The 26142-nt window shown below is 43.5% G+C and overlaps 2 protein-coding genes across 2 annotated transcripts in view; both read left to right on the top strand.

Moving 5' to 3' along the window:
* The window catches only part of LOC111153725 (ubiquitination factor E4A), a 40497-nt gene extending 34973 nt beyond the window's left edge, over nucleotides 1-5524 (top strand). Inside the window, exons 19-20 of the mRNA XM_022512907.1 lie at nucleotides 2107-2264; nucleotides 3401-5524. Coding sequence (XP_022368615.1) covers nucleotides 2107-2264; nucleotides 3401-3530 — 288 coding nt within the window. The 3' untranslated portion in view covers nucleotides 3531-5524. The remainder of the gene's footprint in view (nucleotides 1-2106; nucleotides 2265-3400) is intronic.
* A 3116-nt stretch (nucleotides 5525-8640) lies between these two features.
* LOC111153756 (ATP synthase, H+ transporting, mitochondrial Fo complex subunit G) lies at nucleotides 8641-15676 on the top strand. Its single transcript, XM_022512974.1, has 3 exons — nucleotides 8641-8805; nucleotides 14062-14222; nucleotides 15471-15676. Exons 1-3 carry the CDS (start codon nucleotides 8754-8756, stop codon nucleotides 15567-15569), a joined length of 312 nt encoding a protein of 103 aa, XP_022368682.1. The 5' UTR covers nucleotides 8641-8753; the 3' UTR covers nucleotides 15570-15676.
* Nucleotides 15677-26142: the final 10466 nt, after the last annotated feature.

The following is a 26142-nucleotide window of genomic DNA, read 5'->3' as shown; positions in this document are numbered from 1 at the left end:
TATTTCTTTTTTTTTTTTTTTTTAAGATTTTATTTATTTATTTGTCAGAGAGAGCGAGCGAGCACAGGCAGACAGAGTGGCAGGCAGAGGCAGAGGGAGAAGCAGGCTCCCCACAGAACAAGGAGCCCGATGTGGGACTCGATCCCAGGATGCTGGGATCATGACCTGAGCCGAAGGCAGCGGCTTAACCAACTGAGCCACCCAGGCGTCCTTGGTTACCCTATTTCAAGGGTTAAAAAGGGTATTGCTTTGGGGCGCCTGGGTGGCTCAGTGGGTTAAAGCCTCTGCCTTCGGCTCAGGTCGTGATCCCAAAGTCCTGGGATTGAGCCCCACATCCAGCTCTCCGCTCAATGGGAGCCTGCTTCCTGCTTCTCTCTCTCTGCCTGCCTCTCTGCCCACTTGTGATCTATCAAATAAATAAATAAATTTAAAAAAAAGGGGGGGATATTGCCTTGAGAAAATATAAACGGATGATTCTTCCTGCTCAGTGAATAACTAGAACTGCCTTATTTGGGTTTTGGGGGTTTTTTTTTAAGTTTTTATTTGAATTCCACTTAGTTGGGAGCCTGGGTGGCTCAGTGGGTTAAGCCTCTGCCTTGGGGCTCAGGTCATGATCCCAGGGTCCTGGGATGGAGGCCTGCATCGGGCTCTCTGCTCGGCAGGGAGCTTGCTTCCCCTCTCTCTACCTGCCTCTCTGCCTACTTGTGATCTCTCGCTCTCTGTCAAATAAATAAAACCTTTAAAAAAAAAATGAATTCCAGTTAGTTCACATACAGTGTTAGTTTCAGGTTTACAAGACAGTAATTAAAGAATTCCATCCATCACCGTATCATATCATCGTATCATCACTGCCATATTCTTAATTCTCTTTTCAACGTGAAAACAGAAGAACAGAAAATGATTTAAGAAGCTTCTACTAGGAGGGGCGCCTGGGTGGCTCAGTGGGTTAAAGCCTCTGCCTTCGGCTCAGGTCGTGATCCCAGGGTCCTGGGATCGAGCCCCTCATCGGGCTCTCTGCTCAGCAGAGAGCCTGCTTCCTCCTCTCTCTCTCTGTCTGCCTCTCCGCTTACTTGTGATATCTCTCTCTCTCTGTCAAATAAATAAAATCTTTAAAAAAAAAAAAAAGAAGCTTCTACTAGGAGAGAAGAATATACAGCCTTTTGTAGACTGTTTCTATGAAAACTTTTCTGCACAGTGTTACCAATAGACTTGAAAATCTATATTGTTAACGCAGAACTTTTTCAGATAGAATTCAAGATCAGTTGTTTTTAGTCTTTTGATTTGTATAGATTTTCTTTTTTTTTTTTAAGATTTTGTTTATTTACTTGACAGAGATCACAAGTAGGCAGAGAGAGGCAGGCATGTTAACATGCATGTTCCCTTCACTGAACTACTTTTTTTATTGAGTTGAGCTCCATCTTGCCTAGAGCTTAGCCAGATGGGTCCCTGAGGAACTAGAGTCATGAAGGGATCAAAATGTTGAAGCTACTTTTAAACTCCTCCCATACCTGTTTGTACCTAAAACCAGAAGCTGCTTTTCATACACTGACTGCATGAGTGGCTCTGCAAATAACTCTCTTACCACCGTCCCCTTTGCAATGATGACATTTACAGTAGGACTGCTGTCAGGAGGATCTTGTGTGTGATATGTTTCTTTGTTAACACTTAAACCCATCTCTGGTCATGACTGCCAGCCGCTGAGCCACACTGAGGTTTGGGAGTTGGGGTTGAATGTTCAGCTTCCTTTTATAACGTCCTTGGCCTCTTTAGAAAATAAAGCTGAGAATCCGGGCACCTGGGTGGCTCAGTCATTAAGCGGCTTCCTGCGGCTCAGGTCATGATCCCAGGGTCCTGGGATCGAGCCCCTCTTCGGGCTCCCTGCTCAGGGGTATGCCTGCTTCTCCCTCTCCCACTCCCCCTGCTTATGTTCCCTCTCTCACTGTGTCTCTTTCTGTCAAATAAATAAAATCTTTTTTTAAAAAAAGGCTGATAATTGCCATTGTTACTCTAAAGGGTCCTCAATGACCTTTTAAGGTTATAGTCACTGAATATTTGGAATTCAGCTGCTCTGTGAATTCACCTTAACGACCAGTTGTTTGTGCTTAGTCTCTAGCTGACCTCCAACAACAGGAGGAGGAGACCTACGCAGATGCCTGTGATGAGTTCCTGGATCCCATCATGAGCACACTCATGTCTGACCCTGTGGTGCTGCCATCCTCCAGAGTCACTGTGGATAGATCCACCATTGCCAGACATTTGCTCAGGTATGCAAGCCCCAAAGAGCAGCCTCAAGACTATAGACGTGTGTGTTTGCTCTCCTTTTTCCCCAGTTCCTAATACACCCAGGATGTGATTCATATTGTTGATTTATAAATGAGTTAGGGAGGCATTTCAGGAGAGGTATATCAGTTGACTGTTAAGGATTTAAAAACATCCAAAACAAGACACTTTGTTGAGAAATGGTGGCCCTAACCCCTTACCTGCTCCTTCCTTGAAGAAATCATTTCTATCAGATGTTATAAATTATGGCAACCTGAAGACTTGAACTTGTTTTAATTATGTTTAAGGTGTAAAAATATGAGAAGTTTGTTTTGTTTAAGTCCGGTGTACGCTGTAGCCATCATGCATAGGTTAAGCCAGCTTCTGCTGCTCTCTCACTTAGCCACGGTGGCCAGCGAGTCCAGCTGGGGCCTGCTTCATTAGGTTGACATGGATACTGAGAAGCTCTTCCTATTTAAAATGAAGTTCTATAAGTTGACCCAAATTTAAGGGAATACAATTTTTTAAACATTGCGAAAGGGAATTTTCTACTTTGTGGTATTTGGTATTAAGCATTCACTACACACATAATGCTGTAGTAGGCAGTCTCTCTTTTCCAAAATGTCAGTGAGAATTTATATTTTATTGTGGCCTCAGGATACAGATAGAAGATAGAATCAGCTCTTGAAGTATACTGTAAACCCCCTTACCTGTCAGGAAGCCATAATCTGCGTTTACTTGTGCAGCAGTCAGCTAACTGAATCAGGTGTCATTCTCCAAAGCTTTATCCCCTAACGCCTTAGATTGTTCGAGAGACTGTCAGTAACACTACCAGCAGCTCTGTACGCTGACGTGAGTGTGCAGGCTCTCTGCAGTCCAGCCAAGTATGATCTGAGTAGCAATGTGAAAATCAAGTTTGTTAAGGGACAGAGAGACAAAGTAGCGAAATAATCTGCAGAACCTAGGAACCTCCTGAATCACTCTTGTCTCCTTCTTTCTAACCTCAAGGCAGCGCCTGACTCAGACTTACAGCACGTCTGGCTTCATTCTCAGAGGGAGATGGGCCCGCTTTTCTAGCTTGGGCTTTGGCGGTTCGAACTTACAGAAATAACCACTTTCCCTTTCTCTCTCTCTGTCCCAGTGACCAAACCGATCCCTTTAACCGTAGTCCCCTCACCATGGACCAGATCCGGCCAAACACAGAACTAAAAGAAAAAATCCAACGGTGGCTTGCAGAGAGGAAACAACAACAAAAGGAGCAACTTGAATAAATACTGTGAACTAAACAAACCAAAAACAACCAACCCCAGAATGTAGATAAGCAATTGTTTGTGGTTTCTCTCTTTTTGGTTCCATTCCTCTCTTTCTTTCTTTCTCTCTTTCTCTGATTCTTTCTTTTTTTAACTAGAGAACTGCTCTTGCTGAAATTATGACAATTTAGATTTATTCCTAAGAATTTTACAATCCTCTCCTGGCTTGCAGGAAATTATGCTGATTAGAGCAGCACCAAGTTTAGAAATGACCACTCATTTGTACCCTTTGTTCTCTCTTCCTACTCTTCATTCTTTTCCTTCCTTAAGTTATATTAACTTCAACTATTAAACCTTCCTGCCACCTTACTGTTGCTCTGTCAAGAACTGCTCAAATACCTTTGGTGAGCCCAGCTTTTAAGTATATGATGTCACATATTTTGGTGACAGCTGACACCATCAGAAAGTCCTGTGTCATCGAGGTATTTACTGGTCTTCATGACCTGGATGTCGGCCCTTTTCTTGTTACAGTTCTGCTATATTACAGAATAACCTTTCACACAAAAGCAGATAACTTGATTTGTTTGAGTGGGCTTTTGAATAGAATAGATGAGATTTTCAAAAAGGAATCTTAATGCAGTTTCTGTTGATAGTATTTAATTTTGCATTATCTCATCACTCAGAGATCCAGTGGAGGACAAACATTCTCCCCTAGGGCTGTCATCACCACAAAAAACTTAGCTTCGTAATATTTTTAGGATTGGTAGGACAAACGTGAATATTTGATAATTCAGAAAATTCTGAGGTGAAAGAAAAAAGAAGGCTGTTTGGCCCTCTTTATCTTATGGAAATCTGTTGCCACAAGGACTAGGCTTGAGTGGAAAAGTTAGGGAACAAATATTGTAACTATGAAAGATGTCATTTTGAGACACTCTTATCAACAATATATTTCAGTATATATAGACACCATGTGCATTTTTATATTGGTCTAGTGTAAACTGAGTACAACTTTATATTGTCTCTTCCATGGTAAGATGTATGCATTGTGTGGCCATGTTTACTGACACACTCTAGACAAAATTCTGAGACTATAACATGTATATAGTTAATGTTTGTTTGGGCTTGTGACCTAACTTCCAAGAGCTGCGTCTAACTCAGCCTTAGGTCATCAATTAATAAAGTAGGAATTTGAGCACAACCTTTTCCACAGCTGTTTTAAATATCCACATGGCCCCCTGGAGTTAGTAGGCGGATGGGCCCCACTTTTGCAAGTTGAGCTTGCACTCCCTACTCAGTTGCACAGCTTACCAACTGCTAAGTGGGGCACATTCTCCTTTGGATTATGTGGCTATCCCTGTAAGCCTAAAGATACCGTAAGTGACAAGGGAAGTGAAAGGATCTAGAAACAGGGGCACTTTCATCTTTAACCATGGCCTCTTTCAAGTAAGATGGTAGTGTTAGGATATCCTAGCACGAGTTGCTATAAGCAGTCCTTAATGTGCTTTTGATGGCATCACTTGGAAAACCTCACATCACAGGGCATCCCACACTAGGTATAAAGTAGATGTTGCCTATTGCTGTGCTTATAAATGAAAAAGGAGTCTAGGACTCTTAGAAATGCCGGAATGTAAGATACTAATTCAATGTGCACCTGGGCCTTTAAGGCTTGGGTTACCAGGATTTGTTTATTTTCTTAAAATGAGCTTCATTTCATATTTATTATCCTCCTTTACTTTTCTGAGAATGAACTGTGTATAAAATAGCTTCTGTCTACTTAAAATTATCTTCCAAACCCAATCTAATGGGATGTTTCCATTTTTTTTTTTTTAAGTGGGGAAAACACCAGAGTTTTATAGGAGGAAATTGGAGGGAAAATGGGCACAAAACCTCAGAAGGCAGCTGTTCCCAGCAGCTTTCTAGTTAACAACCTCTATGCTGCCTCTTGTATCTGTGTCTGTATTCTACTTCTGTGGTCTTCAGATTGTAAGCCTTTCCTGGCAAGCTTTTTTTTTTTCCTGAAACTTTTTATGAATGGCTACGGCACCATTAATGCTGCTGAGTATCTTTAAACTCATCACAAAGGCAAGTGTATAGCTTAAGGCCACTGTTGGTAAGGAAACCAAGTGTCCTCTGTGCCTTTTTTTCTTTCCTTGAAGTAATTTAAGAACATCCCAAAAATTAGACTAAAAAATTATCATCTTGGTATACACCATGGTGTGTATATGCGCTTAGAAGCTTAAAGAGATGTTTTGTTACCTGGAACTCAGAAACAGCTCTAAATCTATTAGAGCAGACTTTCTGATATACCCAGTTTCATGTGTTGGCTTTGCTGGAGTATGATAGGAAAATGAAGACTCTTTATCAGCTCTGGTATTGCTTATCAAGAGGGTGATAACTCAACTTGGAAAATTATTTAAGTAGGCTTTATCAAGCAATCTTGGTTTGTTGTTGTTGGGTTTTGTTTTGTTTTTTTTTAGTATAGTTTGTAATGGATATGTAAAAACAAACATTAAAGGTTTTTTAATGGTGCAGGTGAAGGTGCCAGTTGCTATTTGGTATCACAGTCTACAAAAGCTTCATTACTTTATTTGATGCTGGTTGCTAAGCAGCCATTGCCCAGAGCCTAAGTCTACTGGGTGCCTTTACAAGCCAGAGAGGCTGATGCTGCACTCTTGGTGTCATGTGAGGAAATAATGCACATGCTCTGACTGCTACACAGGAAAACCTAGACAAAAAAAAAAAGTACAAAATAAAACAACAAAAAGGTTGATTGAAATAAAATTTGATCAACATAACTGTATTTTGAAACATTCCAGGAAGGTTACTTCTTGTCAAACTTGCCTGGGGGTGTTTGTTCAAAGCTTGTATTTAATAAATGAACACATGACTTACAACCTTTGTTATCACTTCCTTCATTACAGTATGAAAAGCTAGTGGCAGTTTCTCAGAAATTTGAGAGGACTCTGACCTTCACTTCTCTTTAAGGTGGTATCAAATGTGGGTCGCCCGGCTGAGCTAACCTCCCTTACCAGGCTTCTGGACCCAAGTTACGCAGAAGAGTGTTTGGGCATATTTTTTCCTCATCGGTTCATGTCCGGCTTCGCTTTTCTTTATCTGGCCTAAACCCCAGGTCTTTCATTTTAATCATTCATTATCACATTCCTTTTTTTTTTTTTTTTAACATTTACTGCTTTTTTTTTTTTTTTTTAAAGATTTTATTTATTTATTTGACAGAGATCACCAAGTAGGCAGAGAGGCGGGCAGAGAGAGGGGGAAGCAGGCTCCCCGCTGAGCAGAGAGCCCGATGTGGGGCTCGATCCCAGGACCCTGGGATCATGACCCGAGCCGAAGGCAGAGGCTTTAACCCACTGAGCAACCCAGGTGCCCCCACATTCCCTGTCTTGCCCCTAGTTTCTGTACCCTTTCCCTGTGAGACCTCAGTTTAGACTGACCCAGTCATTCCTCTCTGTTCCAGTATCCAAGCTGTAGACCACTGTTGGAGAAAAATGACACAATCTTTAGAGTGCTGTGACCACAAATCAGTGGTTGCTAACACTGCCCAACAACCCTGTGTGTCCAGAAACTCAGCACCAATCCAAACTTGAACCTTTCCGCCAATCTTTCTGAACTTCACTGAAGATCTTGCCTTCCACTTAAATAGAAAGATACATATTTCAGAACTTCCACTTTCAGATTTCTCTCCCATCATCCCATCTGTGAAGAGGCCCCACGGTTCCAAGGCTGATCCCCCCAATCTTCTTTCTTCTCTCTTCAGATATTTTATCAATCCTCCTTCTCTATCTTCAGCGTCCACCTTAAGTTCCACATCCTTACTTGGTCTTATTGAGTGGAGGAGGGCACAGAGGGAGAAGGAAAGAATCTTAAGCAGGCTCCATGCCCAGGCTGAGCCCAGCGCAGGGCCCAACGGGGGGCTCATGGCACAACTCTGAGATCATAACCTAAGGTGAAATCAAGTCAGATGCCTAAGGACTGACCCACACAATCACCCCTCATTTGGTTTTCCGACTTACAGTCCTTTATAGACATACTCTGGCTTCTATCCTAATTTTCGGAAACTGCTGTAGCTAATATTTCCATATTGGTAAATTAACTTTCCCAGCCTTAATGTGACTTCTCTCTGGAGTACTTGGCACCTGAATCATTGCCATTGAAACGATGCTCTTGGCTCCTTGATGTCACCCCCAATTTTTCTTTCCACCTGACTATCTCATCAATCAGATTTGCTCAGGCTTCTCCAGGGTACATTACTTATAATTATGCTTCTCACATCAAATGCCACTTCCCTAGATAAATCTTTTCTCCCAGTCGTATTAAAGTTTCAACCCTGTAGTACAGAGCTGTTCTGTTATACGTCTTCCCTAGAAATCTTTCCAGATCACCACCACTCCTAATCGCATTCGCCTCTTACCTGTTTACACGGCAATCTTGTCAGATCTCAACTCTGCCCCTCACTAGCTACGTGGCCATTTATCAATCCCAGTCTTAAATGGGGGACACTGCCTAATACAGGCTTTCTTAAATTCCAAAAGGCCTGGCATACTGGAGGCCCTCCCTCAGTAAATGTTTTGTTGCTCCCATCTCCATAGTTCCTTGCGACTCACTAGGGAATTAGAGGGACTGGACTCCGATCCCGATACAAAATGAAGGGGAGATCGGGACTAGGAAAGATCCGCTGAAGAAAAGCAAAGGACTGAATCACATGAGAGGTTAAGTGGCGCCGGCTCTGCCCATAACTCTCCACATGTTTGGGCTGTCTGCCCTTATAAAACGATCGTCCTGGCCTAGGAAAACCTTACATACGCCTTCCAAGCCTAACTTCCCACGTTTTCTCAGAAAGTCGCCAACACACCACGCACTCCGGATCCGGCCCGCGCCAAGGCCGGCACGGGAGGCCCACAGCGCATGCGCCCGCCCTCCGAGGGCCGGCCTTCCGGGCCTCTGTGAGCGGCTGCCCCAAGAGATGCCTGTTCCTCCGCCGAAGCCCACCGCTCTCCACATGTTCTCTGACCTCACCTTTTCATCTGCTCTTTCTCCTCCGCGGCTGAAGACAATAATGTGGCTAGCTAGATTCCGGAAAGGTAACAGGACGCCTAAATAGTTTGGACCGGCGCGGAAAGAGGAGGCCTGACCTTGGAAGCGGAACGGGGTCCTGCGGTGGGTCCTTCCGGGGGGGGGGTGACATTCAGCGGCCGTCCGGGGCGCCGGACCTTCCAGCTTGGAACTATGGCCCAGTTTGTCCGTAACCTGGCGGAGAAGGCCCCGGCGCTGGTGAACGGTGAGCGCGGCGGCGGACTGCCGGAGCGGGAGGGTCTGAGGGGACGACGCGGGCGGTGGTGCCTCGAGGGCCCCGTGGAAGCCGGGGCGGGACGGCCGGTGTTCGGGGGCTCGTGGGGGAAAGCAGGGGCCAGGCTGTGACTCCTCTAGCCTTTCCGTCCGCCTGGCCTGCAGCTGGGGTTCTCAGTACACTCAAGAAGTTCGGAATTCTAACCGCCACAGTGAAGGAGGGGAGGGCTGTGTGGGAAGGCTGGAGTCGCCCTCCACTGCCGCCATGACGCCCCCTTAGATGTCGAGGCGTGTGGGTGTCAAGGGTAGGGCCCTGCGGCCGAACGAGGGAAAGGGAGGGCAGAGGCAGGTGAAAGTACCGTAAATTCGGCTGCACCAGGTTGTCTGGTTCTCAAATAGGGTATCTGGAAGTCTACATAGGTTTTTAGTGGTAGGCATGCTTTTTGAACGTCGACTTTGCCTTCTGTCCTGGCCAGATTATGAAATGCTTCTTTAATCTAATGGAAATTTTAGGTGGAATTGGACTTTGTGGACGAGTATCCCTGCTCCCACAAACATAGAAAGGGAGGTGTATGAACAGTAATCTTTATCATTCTAGCGTTAATATTCATGGAGCTTTTCAGTTTGAAAAAAAACCGATGTCTTACTGGCAGACCGCTGTACTTGAGAACGACCCTGAATAGTCAACAGCCCTGAGAAGTAGCCTCTTCCGTCAGGAAATACCGCAGTTGTCTGCAGGGTAGCAAGCTCTTCCATTTTATTTCCAAAGTGAGATGAAATAAAATGAGGGGAGCGTCTTCTCTGGAGTGCTATATTCTGGTGAGCGGTTGAAGCACGTATCTCTAGATAGTTTTCACTCAAATTTGATTCTGAAATGGGAGTGGAAAGAATTTTCTGAATTATGTGATATTTTTGAACCTATTTTACTGTGATCGATTTATCTTCTTCCTTTGCTCCTATCAGCAGCCAGTGGATTATTGAAGGCCTTAGGGTGCCAAATACAATAATGTTTGAGCCTCTCCTCCTACACAACCCCACAGTCGACTAATTTACACATTTTCCTAAAGAGCTTAAGTTTGCAGTGTTAATAAGATCATCACGGTACCTGTTTTGATAGAGCTCTACACTTTTTTACATGAATAAAAAGAGATGGAATTGTGGCTTCATCCTTTAGACTTTTGTGGGTGATTCGAAGCAACATTTTTTTTTTAAGTTTCGGATTAATTTTTTTTCCCCTGGGGCATGGCATTCACATTTTTGAGGTGGTGGGATTGCAAACTAATTTAGTAATAAAATGCAAAAGAAGAGTAATACCAAAAGGAAATTTTATTAAGAAGCAAACTCTTTCCTGTATTACTGTAATTAAAAGTAACAGTTGTTGTTCTTCCAGAAGTACTCAGAACTACTCAGCTGGGGCCAGGCTGTTAAATGTGAAATATATTTTGCTTTGTAACATAATTCAGTGTATTAAATGTGAATGTTAAATGTCTAATAAAAGTTGGGACACCTGGCTAGCTCAGTCAGTGGAGCCTGCAACTCTTGATTTTGGGTTGCAGGTTCAAGCTCCGCGTAGAGATTACTTAAAAATCAATTCTTTGGGGGCGCCTGTGTGGCTCAGTGTGTTAAAGCCTCTGCCTTCAGCTCAGGTCGTGATCTCAGGGTCCTGGGATGGAGCCCTGCATCAGGCTCTCTGCTCAGCAGGAAACCTGCTTCCCTTCCTCTCTGTCTCTGCTTGCCTCTCTGCCTACTTGTGATCTCTCTCTCTGTGTCAAATAAATAAATGAAATCTTTAAAAAAAAAAAAAATTCTTTAAAAAAAAACCTACTACCCGGGTGCCTGGGTGGCTCAGTCAGTTAGGCATCTGCCTGCTCAGGGGAAGCCTGCTTCTCTTTCTCCCTCTGCCTGCTGCTCCCGTGCTTGTGCACTCTCTCCCCCATGTGCACTCTCAACCCCATGCGCTCTCTGTATCAAATAAATAAATCTTCAAAAAAAAATAAAAGTGGGGGGGCTTGCCTGGGTGGTTCATTGGTTAAGCATCTGCCTTAGGCTCAGGTCATGATCCCGGGGTCCTGGGATTGAGTCCCATATCGAGCTCCCTGCTTGATGGATAGCCTGCTCTCTCTGTCTACCCCTGCTTGTGTTCCCTCTCTGGCTATCTCTCTCTCTCTCTGTGTCAAATAAATAAATACATACATACATACATAATCTTATCTTTTAAAAAAAACTGACTATAGGAGCATCTGGGTGGCTCAGTCTGTAGAGCATGACTCTCAATCTCTGGGTTGTGATTTCGAGCCCCATGTTCAGCACAGAATTTATTTTTTTATATATAGAGAGAGAGTTTATGTTTAAAAAAAAATTACTGACTATATCTGCTGATTCACCTGGGGGCACAAAGAAGCTAACAGAAATGAGTAACTTTATCATCAGAATTCCCCAAAGAAGTCATAAGAGTTTAAATTTTTTTCATGGTTACTAAACTTGAGACGTTATTGAGATTTTACCAGTCTTACCATTAATCTCTTCCTGTTCCAGGAGCCCATCCAGGTTCCACATCATACTGAGTTGTTAATCTCCCTAGATTCCTCTGACTGACACTTTAATGACAGTTTTTCTTACTTTCCATGACTTTGACAGTTTTTTTAAGTATTTTTATAGATATCTGTCTAGGTGTCCTATAAAGATGTTCTCCAATCTGGATTTGTCTGGTATTTTTCTCATGATTAGTCGAGCTATGGGTTTTGAGAAAGAATATTACAAAAGTGAAGTGCTATAATCACATATCAGGATGTACGTGATACCTGTGTAACATCAATGGTGAAATAGTTTTCATCATTTGATTATGGTGGTGTTGCTAGGTTTCTCACTGTAAAGTTACTGTTTTTTCCCTTCCCATAACCTGTTCCCTAGAAGCAAGTAACCAAGTCTTCTCAGTGGTGTGTGCTGAGGGGGCAGGGAGCAGCTGCCAACAGCAGGGATCCCATCTCCTGTAGGAAGGAGTATTTACATATAATTAAATGGAATTCTATGAGAAAGATTTGTTCTTCCCTGTGTGTTTATTCAGTCATGTATGGACTCATGTACATTTATTTCCTCCTTCTTACCTTCAATAGTATGTTATTCATTTTGTTCAAATTGTTGCAGCCTTGGCCATTGAGAACCCTTTTAGGTTGGCTCCTCTGTCCCATTGAGTACCGCCTTTCTTGTACTACAAAATCCTTCAAAGTCATGTTACATTTTCCTGCCCAGCCTTAGAATCAGCCATTTCTCCAAGGAGTCCTAGTTTCTTTTGTTGGATAACGTACTTTGAAACTAAGATCTAGGTAATGAATATCTTTCTTGCTACTAGACTGCTAGAATGTCATCACTTCTAGGGCCTCTTAAGGGTGTGTGTGTATGGTAACCCATGTGTATGTATGCATATACATGATTGTTTCTGTATCTATCCATCTGTATATATATTGAACTACAGGTGAGTTCATATGAATGTCTTCAACTCTAATCCGGTATTATGGGATTTATTCTTGCTTCTTTTCTTGCCTATTTGTAACTTTCTTACAGTGAGAAACCTGGCTCCCATCATCCACCATTCATTTACTTCTGTTTTATTCATCCCTTGTACATACATAGAGCAGTTTGAAACTTTTTAACCTGTACTCCCTGAAAAACAAATTTACCAACTAAAGTATAGTACTTGTGTACAAAGTACTGGTTTTTTTTAAAGGATGAAATATCTGTGTTGAAGATAACTATAAAGACAATTACACAAGATTTTGTACTCTGTGATAGAACCCACTTTTTTGTGTGTGATAGCCCCATCTTCCAGGCACTGTCAGTTCTACGTAGAACTTGTGTCTCCTTAAAGATTTACCCATGGCCCTGAGCACAAAGGATGATGCAGATATTGATTCTAAGAGTAGTGAATACCCAAATCCAGGAAGCTAATAATAGAAGTACCAAAAACCTTGGATAATCCATCTTTGCCGTGTTTTGGGGTTTGTTTTAATTTTTTGTTTTTGTTTAAGATTTATTTTAGAGAGAGAGTACATGCACAAGCATGAGGGCAGGGCAGAGGGAGAAGCAGACTCCCCGCTGAGTAGGGCGCCCAGTGCGGGATTCCAGAACCCTGGAATCATAACCTGAACTGAAGAAAGACACTTCACTGCAGGATCTACCCAGGCACCCCCCCCCCATCTTTGAATAGTAGACAGTTTATGGATGTTCATGCATGTGTGCTGTTTCTATCACATTTGTCTTGTTGTAACTTTTTTTTATAAAATTACTTTCTCGAGATGCCTGGGTAACTCAGTCCCTTAAACATCTGCCTTCGGCTTAGGTCATGATCCCAGGTTCCTGGGATCGAGGCCCGAATTAGGCTCCTTGCTCATCAGGGAACCTGCTTCTCCGTCTCCCTCTGCTGCTCCCCCTGCTTGTGCTCTCTTACTGTCAAATAAATAAATAAAATCTTTTTAAAAAAAATTAAAAAAAATGCCTTTCTCTTGCTGAAATCACTACCATAATCTTACATCTACTTGGGTTATTAAGAATTTTTTTTTCTCTGAAATAGTAACTACCTTGAGGAATTTCACCAGAGTAACAGATTTGAGTTTGGCTGCTCTGAACAATACATGTAGGTTTTATTTTTATTATTTGTACTGTTTTGAAGGAGGAGCAGCTGGGCTTTTGTTAAGGAAAGATTTAATTCACATATTGATGAGGATACCAAAAATGGGCACTAATTGGTATAATTCCATCTGGATTTGTAGCCAACATTTTGACAAGTTTTAATCTTATTCTTAAGGATGCTGTTCTGTGTAGCTCCTTCCCTCCCCTTCCACACTTTTTCCCTCCAAATTTTCTGCTCGCTCTACCAAGAAAATACAGCTACATTGCTGCTGTTTTCTTGCTTCTGAATCCAACTTCTCATAACTTTACAGTTAACCAGATTTGCCATTCGTAAATGAAGTAACCGTACTGGCTGGCCACTAGTGAAGTCCTGACATAATTGAATGTGCTTACAGCTTCCTGCCTGATTGAAACGTCCCTGTGACACAGGTGTTCTGCATCTTTAAAAGCCTCTTGTTACCAGGGAGCAGCTTTGACTTTTTCACACCGGGTGCACATTTGGTACAAGCAGTGAATGAATGTGATGCATGAATAAATATTTGTGTCCAGCCCACACATCTGCTTCTTTCGGTCTCTTGTGAGTTCATCCTGGTTTTTTGTTTTGTTTTGTTTTGTTTTCCAGCTGCTGTGACTTACTCGAAGCCTCGATTGGCCACATTTTGGCACTATGCCAAAGTTGAGCTGGTTCCTCCAACCCCTGCTGAGATCCCTACAGCTATTCAGAGCTTGAAAAAAATAGTCAAGAGTGCTCAAACTGGTAGCTTCAAACAGCTCACAGTTAAGGTAACTATGGGCTAAATGAAAACGTATGTGCGTAACTGAAAATGTCTTCCCTTGGGATTTTTCTGATTGTTTTGATTAATATATGTATTTTCCAGTGAGACTAAAACCTACATAATGAAAGATAATTTCTTTCTTGCCTGCTGAGAAAGATACTTACCTTTCTAATGTCATCTGGGTTGAAATAATTCAGCTATTATATGTCTTTGTTTCCTGTTAGTCTTATAACAAAGAAAGGAGCATTTTTTCTGGGCAACTTTTTTCCCTCTCCTATTTTGGTTAGTATACTAAAATAGGATGGCTTACTTTGCTGATTTTGTACTTTTTTTCATCCGAAGGCCTGGAAATACTCCCGGTTTAGCCAAAAGATCCCTTGGACTGTCAGGCAGCTAACACTTTCATGAAGATAAAAATATCAAAACCTAGCAAGCATATCATGTAATATGAAGGGTTACTGAATTGCATTAAGATAAAATCTAAAGGCTGTTAAGAACTGGAACTTGGATTTTATGTTTGCTTGTTTGAGCCAAACAACTAAATTATTTCTGGCTTTAGAATCTACATCCTGGAAAATACAGTTGTTTTTCAGACCTCCAGTATTTCTGGTCTAGTTTGAAGGGGAAAATTAAAATTCACATCCAAGTACCAAAAGGAAAGGCCTGGTTTTGTTGTAGAGGAGTACTTCAACTGGAGTTTCAAGATCTTTAGTTGCACTTGCACTCAGCGTGCTTTTTCAGGGCGGTAAAACATTGATCTGTGAAACTGAGTCCTTACTGAATACTTGGAAAGAGTTAAACCAAATAATAAATGAAGAAAGGGGAAGACAGAGCTCTTCATCTGTCAACGAATTCTCTTTGGCCAGACAGAAATGTCTGTTCAGAGACTTACCTTACTATGGCCATCCTTTCATATGAATGCCCTGTCTAAATGTGTCAGCTATTTCCAGGATGTGGGTTGTTCTAGGGCTCATAAAGTGTCTCATAAACTAATAATGAAAGGGTTAAGTCAGTTCAGGTCTTTAAAGAATGCTTTGAAAGAATTTATAAGCTCTGGACTACTTACCTTACATAAATGAAAGTGCAAGTGTCTCAGCAGTTGAACAAAGTTAACATCAGTAAACCTTGACTTTGGCTAAAACTGCTCTCTAAATGAATAGCATCCTTACATTCTCTGTTACTTGATCCTGGAGAAGAGTACTTTTAAATACATAAGAAAAACAATGTACATTAAAATTTGTGCTGCTTTTTTCAGGAAGCTCTGCTGAATGGTTTGGTGGCCACCGAGGTGTGGATGTGGTTTTATGTCGGCGAGATCATAGGCAAGCGTGGCATCATTGGCTATAATGTTTGAAGACCAATCTTTAACATCTGTTTATATGTGGCTTATTATTTGAGGGTTCTTGGACCATGTGTGATCAGACTGGTACTTGAATAAAAGAAGATAATGTGTAAAAATCAGTGTTTTCTCTATCAGACACTACATGGAAGGATTACAGTTTCTCTTGATAATAAGATGGATTGTCTTGCTTTAATACATTAATACAGCTCTAAGGGCATGTCTTTTGCTTAGCCTAAAATCGGAAAGGATATATGTGAATATACCAACCTGGCAAATACATTTATGAGGATAACATTCTAACCTGAAGGTTTGAAATACATGATAAATTTATTTTATTTCCAGAATAGTCAGGGAAAAGGTCTTGGGAAAACTACGACTTGCTACAGTAAGAAAAATAGTAATACCACATGCCATAGTGATATAGTTAAATCATGTCCATAATATAAATAATAAAATTTGGATGGTTTCTTTTTGCTACAGAGATTTTTTTTTTTTTTTTTTTTTAGATTTTATTTATTTATTTGACAGACACAGCAAGAGAGGGAACACAAGCAGGGGGAGTGGGAGAGGGAGAAATAGGCTTCCTGCAGAGCAGGGACCCCAATGCAGGGCTCCATCCCAGGACCCTGGGATTATGACCTGAGCTGAAGGCAGACGCTTAACGACTGAACCACCCAGGCACCCCAGAGATAAACCTTTTGATAACACCTGCATTTATAAATGTTAGAGTACTTTGTGGTATTCTAAGTAAGTATCTTTATACCATCTTTAACACCAGGACAGAGCTACTAATAGCCACCACCTCCTTTTTTTTTTTTTAGATTTTATTTATTTATTTGACAGACAGAGATCACAGGTAGGCAGAGAGGCAGGCAGAGAGAGAGAGGGAAGCAGGCTCCCTGCTGAGCAGAGAGCGCGATGCGGGGCTCGATCCCAGGACTCTGGGATCATGACCTGAGCCAAAGGCAGAGGCCTTAACCCACTGAGCCACCCAGGCGCCCCCACCACCTCCTTTTTAAATCTAATTTTGATGTGTGTTAAATTATTAATCTGTCCAGTTCATGATTTTTAGAACCTATCTTAACAAAAATAAAATACCCTATGGATATTTAAATAGTTAAAAAATTTTAGTATTCTCCATTGTTCTAAATAGCACATTATGTCCTGAAATAAATACAAATGCTTGCTATCTGTCTTCTTGTGCTGTTATTATTGAGGATGTAGGAGAGACTTAATCATTCATTGGCTCTTCTAGGGATTTTACCATCTTTGAATGGTTTATTGGTACATTTCTAAATCCATCATAACCCCTGCAGCCAGGGCAAGACATGCGTCACCAGCCGGCGACCAAAGGCTAGCTGCACACTGGAAAAGCATGGCTCACGGTACAGTATAAATCCTTTAGCAGTACTGAACATTCATCCAGTCAGTCCCAAATTTATCCACTTAGAAAACCACTGCATTAGTTTAATCAGGGGAAGTTTTCCTAAGTGATCAGCAGGAAAGTCTCCACAGCAGCTGCTGCTTTTCTGAAATGAAGTCACGCCTAACTTACTGCTGTTTGCAGTAATCACAGGTGGTCAAAACTGAAACTACCTCTTCAAAAGACATTCGGTAACTTAAAATATGCATAGCAAAAGACTGAAAATTACTACTACAGTCCTAGTAATCTTCAGGGGTTTCTCTATTTCATAGAGTGAGAATTAAATTTAAAGGTATGAGATCAGCTAGCACTAATAACCTACAAGGCCTAGTTGATTCATGACATGTGATTTTTTTGGTAACCATCTGGTCACCCCCAAAAAGTCCTCAAAATAAACATTTACTACTCACTCCACTGCAACTTCCTCCTCTGCCATCCAGCGCATCTCCAGTGTGTGGTGGTTAATAGTGCATGTACAGTATTTTCTTAAGTTAGAATAGCAGGGGGCTCCTCAAAGTGGCAACTTCACCTCACTAGCCAGTTACCTTTTGCCCTCCTGAACCCCAAAAGTCTTTTCTCTCCTAGTGAAGAACCGTTGAGGCTGGCTTTTACTGAATTTGTGGGTGCTGAGTCATTAGCAGACAACCTCAGCATCCCTCAGATACTCATGTAACTCCTAAATCCAGGCACTATGCTAGAGAGTAGAGACAGACGTTCATGGACAAGACTGAATGTTACCTGTTTCAATGTTTGGTGAGACAGGTAATTAAGCGTGCAGTTACAATGTGAAAAGTGCTATAATGAGGGAAGTGGAAGGCATGCTCGAAAGAGTCTGACCCAGACTTGTGAAGGGGGTTCAAAGAAGGCTGTCCGAGGAACCAATGTCAAAAGTGAATCAGGGGGCACCTGGGTGGCTCAGTGGGTTAAGCAGCTGCTTTCGGCTCAGGTCATGATCTCAGGATCCTGGGATCAAGTACCGCATCGGGCTCTCTGCTCCGCAGGGAGCCTGTTTCCTCCTCTCTCTCTCTCTGCTTGCCTCTCTGTCCACTTGTGATCTCTCTCTCTGTCAAATAAATAAAATCTTTAATTAAAAAAAAAAAGTGAATCAGAAGAGTAAGAGCCAAGAATAGAACCTGGTACACTGGGCAGGTAGAACAGCCTGTGTCAAGGCTATTAAGTCAGGGGTGCCTCGTTTGCTCGGTCGTTACCCCTCTGCCTTACAGCTCAGGTCATGATCCCAGGGTCCTACGTTTGAGCCCTGCATGGGGGGGTGGTCCCTGCTCAGCGGGGAGCCTGCTTCTCTCTCTGCCTCTACGGCTCCCCCTGCTTGTGCTCTTTGGCTCTCTATCGAATAAAATCTTAAAAAAAGCTATCAAGTCAGAAGAAATCAGACACATTGGAGGTTGTGAAGGAACATACATCTGGCTGACTCTCCAGGTGGAAGTAGTGATGTAAGGTCGGAGAATGGGGACCAGATCATGAAGTGTCTTTTCTGCCATACCAGGGATTGGGCTATCTTAAGGCCAGTGCATGGAAAACTATAGAAAGATTTTGACAAGGCACAATTTCTCCCCTCCGTCTGTCTGGTCTAGCAGCACAGGCACTTTCAATTCCAGGTAACAGAAGCCAGGACAGAAACCTGCACGGGGTGCATCTGAGAGCACAGGTGCCGCCCCCGCCCCCCCCCCTGCCCTTTGCTCACTATGTAGAAGCCCAGACATTCTTAGCACAAGGTGACAACAAAGAGGGGAGAGGACAGCCGCTCAAGTTCAAGCCTATTACTCATGTATGTCAGCAACTATGGTCTAAAGGTAGGATTTCTTTCTTTCTTTTTTTTTTTTTTTTAAAGATTTTATTTCTTTATTTGACAGAGAGATCACAAGTAGACGGAGAGGCAGGCAGAGAGAGAGAGAGAGAGGGAAGCAGGCTCCCTGCTGAGCAGAGAGCCCGATGCGGGACTCGATCCTAGGACCCTGAGATCACGACCTGAGCCGAAGGCAGCGGCTTAACCCACTGAGCCACCCAGGCGCCCTAAAGGTAGGATTTCTGAGGAAACAACTATGTAAAAAAATTTCTCCACATGAATGTCAATAAATACCAGAGCCTTCAGGTCATGATCCCAGGGTTCTGGGATTGAGCCTGTCACAGGGCTCCCTGCTCAGTGGGGAACCTGCTTCTCCCTCTCCCTCTGCCCATCCCCCAGCTTGAGCTTGCTTTCTCTCTCAAATAAAATCTAAAAATAAATATTAGACCCTTTTTATAAGGGACCACATTGAATGTGAAACTGTCCACATTGCACACTTAATTCTTTGTTCTATGTACCTCGCGCTCTCCTTGGATAACAGTTTCTCCTTTCTTTTCCACTCCTTTCTTACATTCCTAAGTTTCTTCTGCTCTCATTTCTAAGGACAGCTCAATGCAATTTACTTTCATCATGTTTGTACAGCATTTCACATCTTCAAACCATATGCACGGACTTATTTCATCCTTGACTTTCCCCTGAGTTATGTGGCATCAATGACACGCCCATTTGACAGGAATTCAACAGAAACATTAAATGACTTGGCTAGGACCCCATGAGTAGTAAGTGGCACCCCAAACTGGGCCCAGGTAATGACCCCATGTTGTCATCTATGCCCTGACTTCATGCCTGACCACCTTGGAGACCTCCCTGTGTAGCATCTCCACAGTTCCATTCTGTATTACTGTTCTATCTGTTCGCAGGCTCACCTGCCCTACTACCAAGCTACTTAAGCTTTATTGTCCCATCAGCTGTCATCCCGCCTAATCTCAAGTAAAGTGATATCCAGCTTTGTGACACTTAGTATTTCCTAAATAGTATAGTTTTTACTTCTACCAGAAATGAACTGGGCCAGTTGTGATCACTCAAGGTAACTACAGCAGCAGTTCCTCCAGAGTCCCTTAGCAGGAACTCACCAACCTGTAAACCTACCGCAACAAAACATTGCCATGAAGCCTGTAGCTTTGTTTTAATCTCATGCTGCTACCAGCTTCTGCTTCAGCCCCCCAGTTTCCAACCAGCCCCATAAAAGCCAGCTTTTAATCACATGATTGCTCGACTATCCCTAACAGTTGCAGCTCATCAGTCACCAAATCATTATTTCATTTTTTTTAAGGTTTTTTTTTTTTTTTAAGATCTTATTTATTTGCGAGAGAGCCCGCACATTAGCAGGAGGCGGGGTACAGCAGAGGGAGAACATCTTCAAGCAGATTCCCCACTGAAAGCAGAGCCCCACTCCCTGTCGGGGCTCTATCTCACGACCCCCCAAACCATGACCTGAGCCAAAACCAAGAGTTGGGACGCTTTTACCAACTGAGCCACCAGGCACCCCAATCATTCTTTCTTTAAGATTTTATTCATTCGTTTGATAGAGCATGCACACAAGCAGGGGGAGCAGGAGGCAGAGGCAGAGGGAGAAGCAGGCTCCCCATTGAGCAGGGAACCTGATGTGGGACTTGATCCCAGGACTCTGGGATCATGACCTGAGCTGAAGCGGGACACTGAACTGACTGAGCCACCCAGGCGCCCCATTCTTTATTTCTTGACAGTTTTTTTTCCTCCCTGCTCACTCATTCTACAGAACTACTTAGATCTTAATAATTGGCAGTTTCAACATACACATAGATCAGTAGCTTTCAAAGTGTGGTCCCCGGACCACAGCAGCAGCAACATCACTAGGAAACTTAGAAATGAAAATTCTCAGGCTCAGGGGCACCTGGGTGGCTCAGTCGTTAAGCATCTGCCTTCGGCTCAGGTCATGATCCCAGGGTCCTGCGATCAAGCCCCACTTTGGGCTCCATGCTCGACGGGAAGCCTGCTTTCCCTCTTCCACTCCCCCTGCTTGTGTTCCTACTCTCGCTCGCTCTGTCTCTGACAAATAAATAAATAAAATCTTTTTTTTTTTAAGATTTTATTTATCTATTTGAGAGAGAGACAGTGAGAGAGAGCATGAGTGAGGAGAAGGTCAGAGAGAGAAGCAGACTCCCCGCAGAGCTGGGAGCCCGACGCGGGACTCGATCCCGGGACTCCAGGATCATGACCTGAGCTAAAGGCAGTCATCCAACCAACTGAGCCATCCAGGCGTCCCAAATAAATAAAATCTTAAAAAAAAAAAAAAATTCTCAGACTCAGACCTAGAAACTCTGGGGGTAGGATATCTGTGTTTTTATTGGCTCTTCGTGTAATTCTGACATAGGCTAAAGTCTGAAAACCACTGACACAAATGATCCAACAAACCAGCCTCCTGGTTCTTGTTAAAGTCCATTGACTAGATCTTTCCCCTTCCTTGGGCACTCATTCCCAAGTCATTACCAGTCTTTTCAACCACTCCATAGTTTGAATTTCATGCATCCCTCTCTCTGACTGCCTATGTCTTGCCAGCCCATTTCCCCTCATACATTAATTTGGAATTCCTGTGACCACCGATAAGTGGATGCTACCATCTCCCTCACCATCCTGATGTCCTTCTTTTCTTCCTCACCCACCTTACATATATTCCACGGTCACGCCCGTGAATATACCCCCCAACATCCTTGCCTCTCACTCCCTTCGTTGTGCTCATTTGCCAAACCACATCCTCGGCTAAGTCTACGTGTTCTGCCCTTGCACTGGTGTAGCTGGAGAAAACAACGAAGTTTGGCTAGTCTCACTGTAAGAATAGAAATTCCTTTACAGAACCTTAAGAAAGCATTTAATAGGGGCACCTCGGTGGCTCAGTGGATTAAAGCCTCTGTTTTCGGCTCAGGTCATGATCCCAGGGTCCTGGGATCAAGCCCCACATCGGGCTCTCTGCTCAGCAGGGAGCCTGCTTCTGCCTGTCTCTCTGCCTGCTTGTGATCTCTCTCTGTCAAATAAATAAATAAAATCTTTAAAAAAAAAAAAAAAAGAAAGAAAGCATTTAATACTACCTGACAAGCATACTTTATTTCTTCGACCCATGATTATTTTCTGTCCACAGATGACTTTCCTCCTATTTTACTAAGAAAATTGAAGAAATTGGAGAACTTCCATTGACTTCATCTACTTCCTACTGTCTGCACTCATGTGTATGCTCCCTCTTGCCTATACTGGGTTGCTCATGCTCCTTTTTATTTTAAGATTTTATTTTCAAATAATCTGTATACCCGACGTGGGGCTCGAACTCACAACTCCAAGATCACACCTCACACGCTCCACGGACTGAGCCAACCAGTCACCCAGCCGTTCTCTTTTTTAAAGCCATTCCCTCCACTTTATGTCTTTGTGATTTCTCCCTTTTCCTACATCATTAATTTTCTTCCATACTCTGTTGTTCCTATGAGTGTGTACACATGCTATTACCTAGCCCATATTTTACTAAACCAGCTCCCTTTTGCAGTAAAACACCTCAAAAGTTACCAATACTCGGGGCACCAGGGTGGTGGTCAGTTAAGCATCCAACTCTTGGTTTTGGCTCAGGTTGCGATCTCAGGGTTGTGAGATCGAGCCCCAAGTTGGACTCCACGTCAGACTCAATGGCAGAATCTGCTTAGGATTCTCTCCCTCCCTCCTCTGGCCCTCTCCTCTCTTCTCCAATAAGTAAATAAAATCTTAAAAAATAATAATAATAGGGGCACCTGGGTGACTCAGTGGGTTGGGCCTCTGCCTTCAGCTCAGGTCATGATCTGGGGTCCTGGGATCAAGCCCCACATAGGGCTCTCTGCTCGACTGGGAGCCTGCTTCCCCCCCTCTCTCTCTGTCTGCCTCTCTGCCTACTCGTGATCTCTGTCAAATAAATAAATAAATAAAATCTTTTTTTAAAAATAGAAATGAGGGCACCTGGGTGGCTCAGTTGGTTGGGCAACTGCCTTCGGCTCAGGTCATGGTCCCAGAGCCCTGGGATCGAGTCCCACATCGGGCTCCCAGCTCCATGGGGAGTCTGCTTCTCCCTCTGACCTCCCCTCTCATGCTCTCTCTCACTCTCTCTCTCTCTCTCTCTCAAAATAAACAAATAAAAAAAAATATTTAAAAAAAAATAGAAATAAAATAAAATTTTTTAAAAAGTTACCAATATGAGCCTTGGGGGTTCAGTCGTTAAGCATCTGCCTTCAGCTTAGGTCATGATCCAGGGATCCTGGGATGGAGCCCTGCCTCGGGCTCCCTGCTCAGCAGGAAGCCTGCTTCACCCTCTTCTCCCTCTCCCTCCCCCACTCCTCCTGCTTGTATTCCTTCTCTCCCTGTCTCTGTCTCTGTCAAATAAATAAATAAAATCCTTTAAAAAAAGATTAAAAGTTACGAATATTCACTTACTGTCCCCAACTCCTGTTCTCTCTTGAACAAACTCCAGTCAGGTGCTCATCCCTACCACTTTACTGGAACCACTCTCCTTACACAAGAAATGCAAGAGTCCATTCTCAATCCTCATTTTACAGGAACGTTTCCGCAGCATTTGACTCCCCTGAACATCTCTTCCCATTCGCTGCACCTTATGACACACTTGACTTCCCCAGCTTTCCTGTGGCCTTCCTTCTGCCTTCCTTTTCTTCACTTCTCAGATTCCTCTTCCAGTTCCTCCTTCCTCCGGCTTCGGTATCTTTGGAATATCAGAGATAAGGCTCAGTCCTTCCTCTCTCTGTACTCCTTCCATGGATGATCTCATTCCGTGTGGTTTTAAATAACATCTACGCACCGATGACTCTCAAATTTATCTCTAGGTCCTACCTCTCTGGAACTCTAAACATAGATGCAACTGCCCCTTTGATATCTCCACAACCTTCACTCCTTTTTTTTTCCTTAATATTTTATTTATTTATTTGAGAGAAAGAGAGAGAGTTAGAGATCATGATGGGGGGAGAGGGTAGAGGGAGAAACAGACTCCCCCATGAGCAGGGAAGCCAGATGAGGGTTCCAACCTGAGCCGAAGGCAGAGGCTTCACAGACTGAACCACCCGGGCACCCCTCCTGCATTCCTTTAATCGACATCTCAGACTTAACATGTCCAAAATCCAACTCTTGATTTTCTTCCCCACCAGAAACCCATTCCACAGTTTTCTCCCTCTCCGCTGTTGGCAACTCCATCCTTCCAGTTGCTCAAGCTAAAAACCTTTGGAGTCATCCTCGACTACTAGTCTCATATCTAAATCAATCCATCAGGAAGTCCTGCGGGTTCTACCTTCAAAATATATCCAGAATCTGAACCTTTTTTTTTTTAAGATTTTATTTATTTATTTGACAGACAGAGATCACAAGTAGGCGGAGAGGCAGGCGGCAGAGAGAGAGGAAGGGAAGCAGGCTCCCTGCTGAGCAGAGAGCCCGATATGGGGCTCGATCCCAGGACCCTGGGATCATGACCTGAGCTGAAGGCAGAGGCTTTAACCCACTGAGCCACCCAGGCACCCTTGAACCTTTTTTTTTTTAAACCAACTCCCTTGCTAACACCAAGGCACTACCATCTCTCACCGGGATTGCTGGAATGATCTCTTGACGGGCCTCCTGCTTCCAAGCTTGCCCGTCTATAGGTCTATAGTCTATTCTTCAGGCCGCTCAGAGCGATCCCATCAAAATGTAAGTCAGACCACGTCAGTCCTCTGCTCAGAACCCTTCAGTGGCTCTCACCTCACTCAAATTCAAAGCTAGAATCTTTACAGTAGACTACAAGACCCAACAAGATCTGGCTTTCTATTTCATATCTGACCTCCTCACCTTCCCGCACTCTTGCCCTCCCTTTCTCCTCCGGCTTCCTGGGTTTCCTTCCTCTTCTTCAACCCCGCCCACCTCAGCCGGGTTGGCCCCTAGGATTGAACTGCTCCTCCCGGACTCATCCCCAGGGCTGGTCCCTCCTTTCATTCAGGTTTTTCACTTGGGCTTCCCCAACCACCCTAATTATCATTCCAAGAAACCTCTCTCCAAATACTTATTTTTTCACTCCCACCCCACCCACCCCAATTTCCCAAAATCAACTTCTAACATTTTGTGTGATTTACTGATTTATGATGTTTTTTGTTTAATTGTTTTACCTTACTAAAATAAATGCAAGGCCTTTAGCAAGGGAGTTGGTTTAAAACAAGCAATGTCTACAAAGGCAGAAATTTTTAAAACCTGTTTTTTGGGATGACTGGGTGGCTCAGTCAGTTAAGCATCTGCCTTCAGCTCAGGTCATGATCCCAGGGTCCTTGCATCGAGCCCTGCTAGATCCAGCCCTGCCTAGGTCTCCTTGCTCAGTGGGAAGCCTGCTTCTCCCTCTGCCTGCCACTCTTGCTCTGGCTCCATGCATGTGCGCTCTCGCTCTCTCTCTCTCTCTCTCTGACAAATAAATGAATAAAATAAAATGAAAAAAAATAGATGTTTTGTTCACTGATATATTCCAAGCTCCAAGCACATAGAAGCCACTCAGTACAGATGTGATGAATAAACCGCCCATTAGTGATTCCATGCCTTTCCAAACTGCTCTTCCCTCCGCCTTTACCCTGCCTCTGGGGACCCAGCACATCCCTGTTCCACCTGGAGAAGTCTCCGGATTTTCCCAGGCTGCTTCTTTGGCCCTCCTGTTGGGCCTCTTCTAACACCTCTCATTGTACTCTAATGATACATTTACATTTGTTTCTTTCCCTTACTAAACTGTAAGCTTTTTAAGGAAGGTACAAGATCTACCTCATCTTGGTAACCCTAGCCTATCACATCATCTCTCTGGCTTGTATAGAGTAGGTTTTCAAACAATGAAACAGCAAACTGTCCTTACTGTTTGGTACGGTGTTGACACACAGCAGAGTTTTGTGGCACTTTGCCACAAAGGGAGATGCAGGCCTGGGGGACTCGTTTCCTGGAGGCCTGCAGGCTGGGCTGCCGGAGAGGGAGAGCTGATGCCCGCTGAGTCACTCCCGCAGCTCAGCCTCTCACTCTGAAGCAGAGATGGGGATCCCTGATTAACAGCCCTTTCCTGTACAAGGTGAGAGCGCAGAGCTGCCTTCGCATAAGGCCTGGGAGAGAAGAATGAGCCCGTGGGCAGCAGATCTTTTAAAGAAGACCTCGCTTGAAATCTGAAAATCCCAGAAATTCCTAAGGAACTGACCATCTTAACTCCTGTCTTTGCCAAGCCTGCATTTCAGGATTTATATCCTTAGCAGAACTGAAAGAAGCACAGCATATGCAGAATTATAACCCCACATTTTTACTCCACAGATTTA

The sequence above is a fragment of the Enhydra lutris genome, unplaced genomic scaffold (genome assembly GCF_002288905.1).
Source record: "Enhydra lutris kenyoni isolate GAN:26980312 unplaced genomic scaffold, ASM228890v2 scaffoldscaffold34, whole genome shotgun sequence".
Lineage (NCBI taxonomy): Eukaryota > Metazoa > Chordata > Mammalia > Carnivora > Mustelidae > Enhydra > Enhydra lutris.
This window is presented reverse-complemented; position numbering and strand designations above follow the sequence as displayed.

Excerpts from the sequence above, each read along its gene's own strand:
- LOC111153756 (XM_022512974.1), top strand. The coding sequence starts at position 8,754 with ATGGCCCAGTTTGTCCGTAACCTGGCGGAGAAGGCCCCGGCGCTGGTG. Across the intron at positions 8,806-14,061 it reads GGCCCCGGCGCTGGTGAACG|CTGCTGTGACTTACTCGAAG; the intron begins GTGAGCGCGGCG and ends TTTGTTTTCCAG. Across the intron at positions 14,223-15,470 it reads TCAAACAGCTCACAGTTAAG|GAAGCTCTGCTGAATGGTTT; the intron begins GTAACTATGGGC and ends TGCTTTTTTCAG.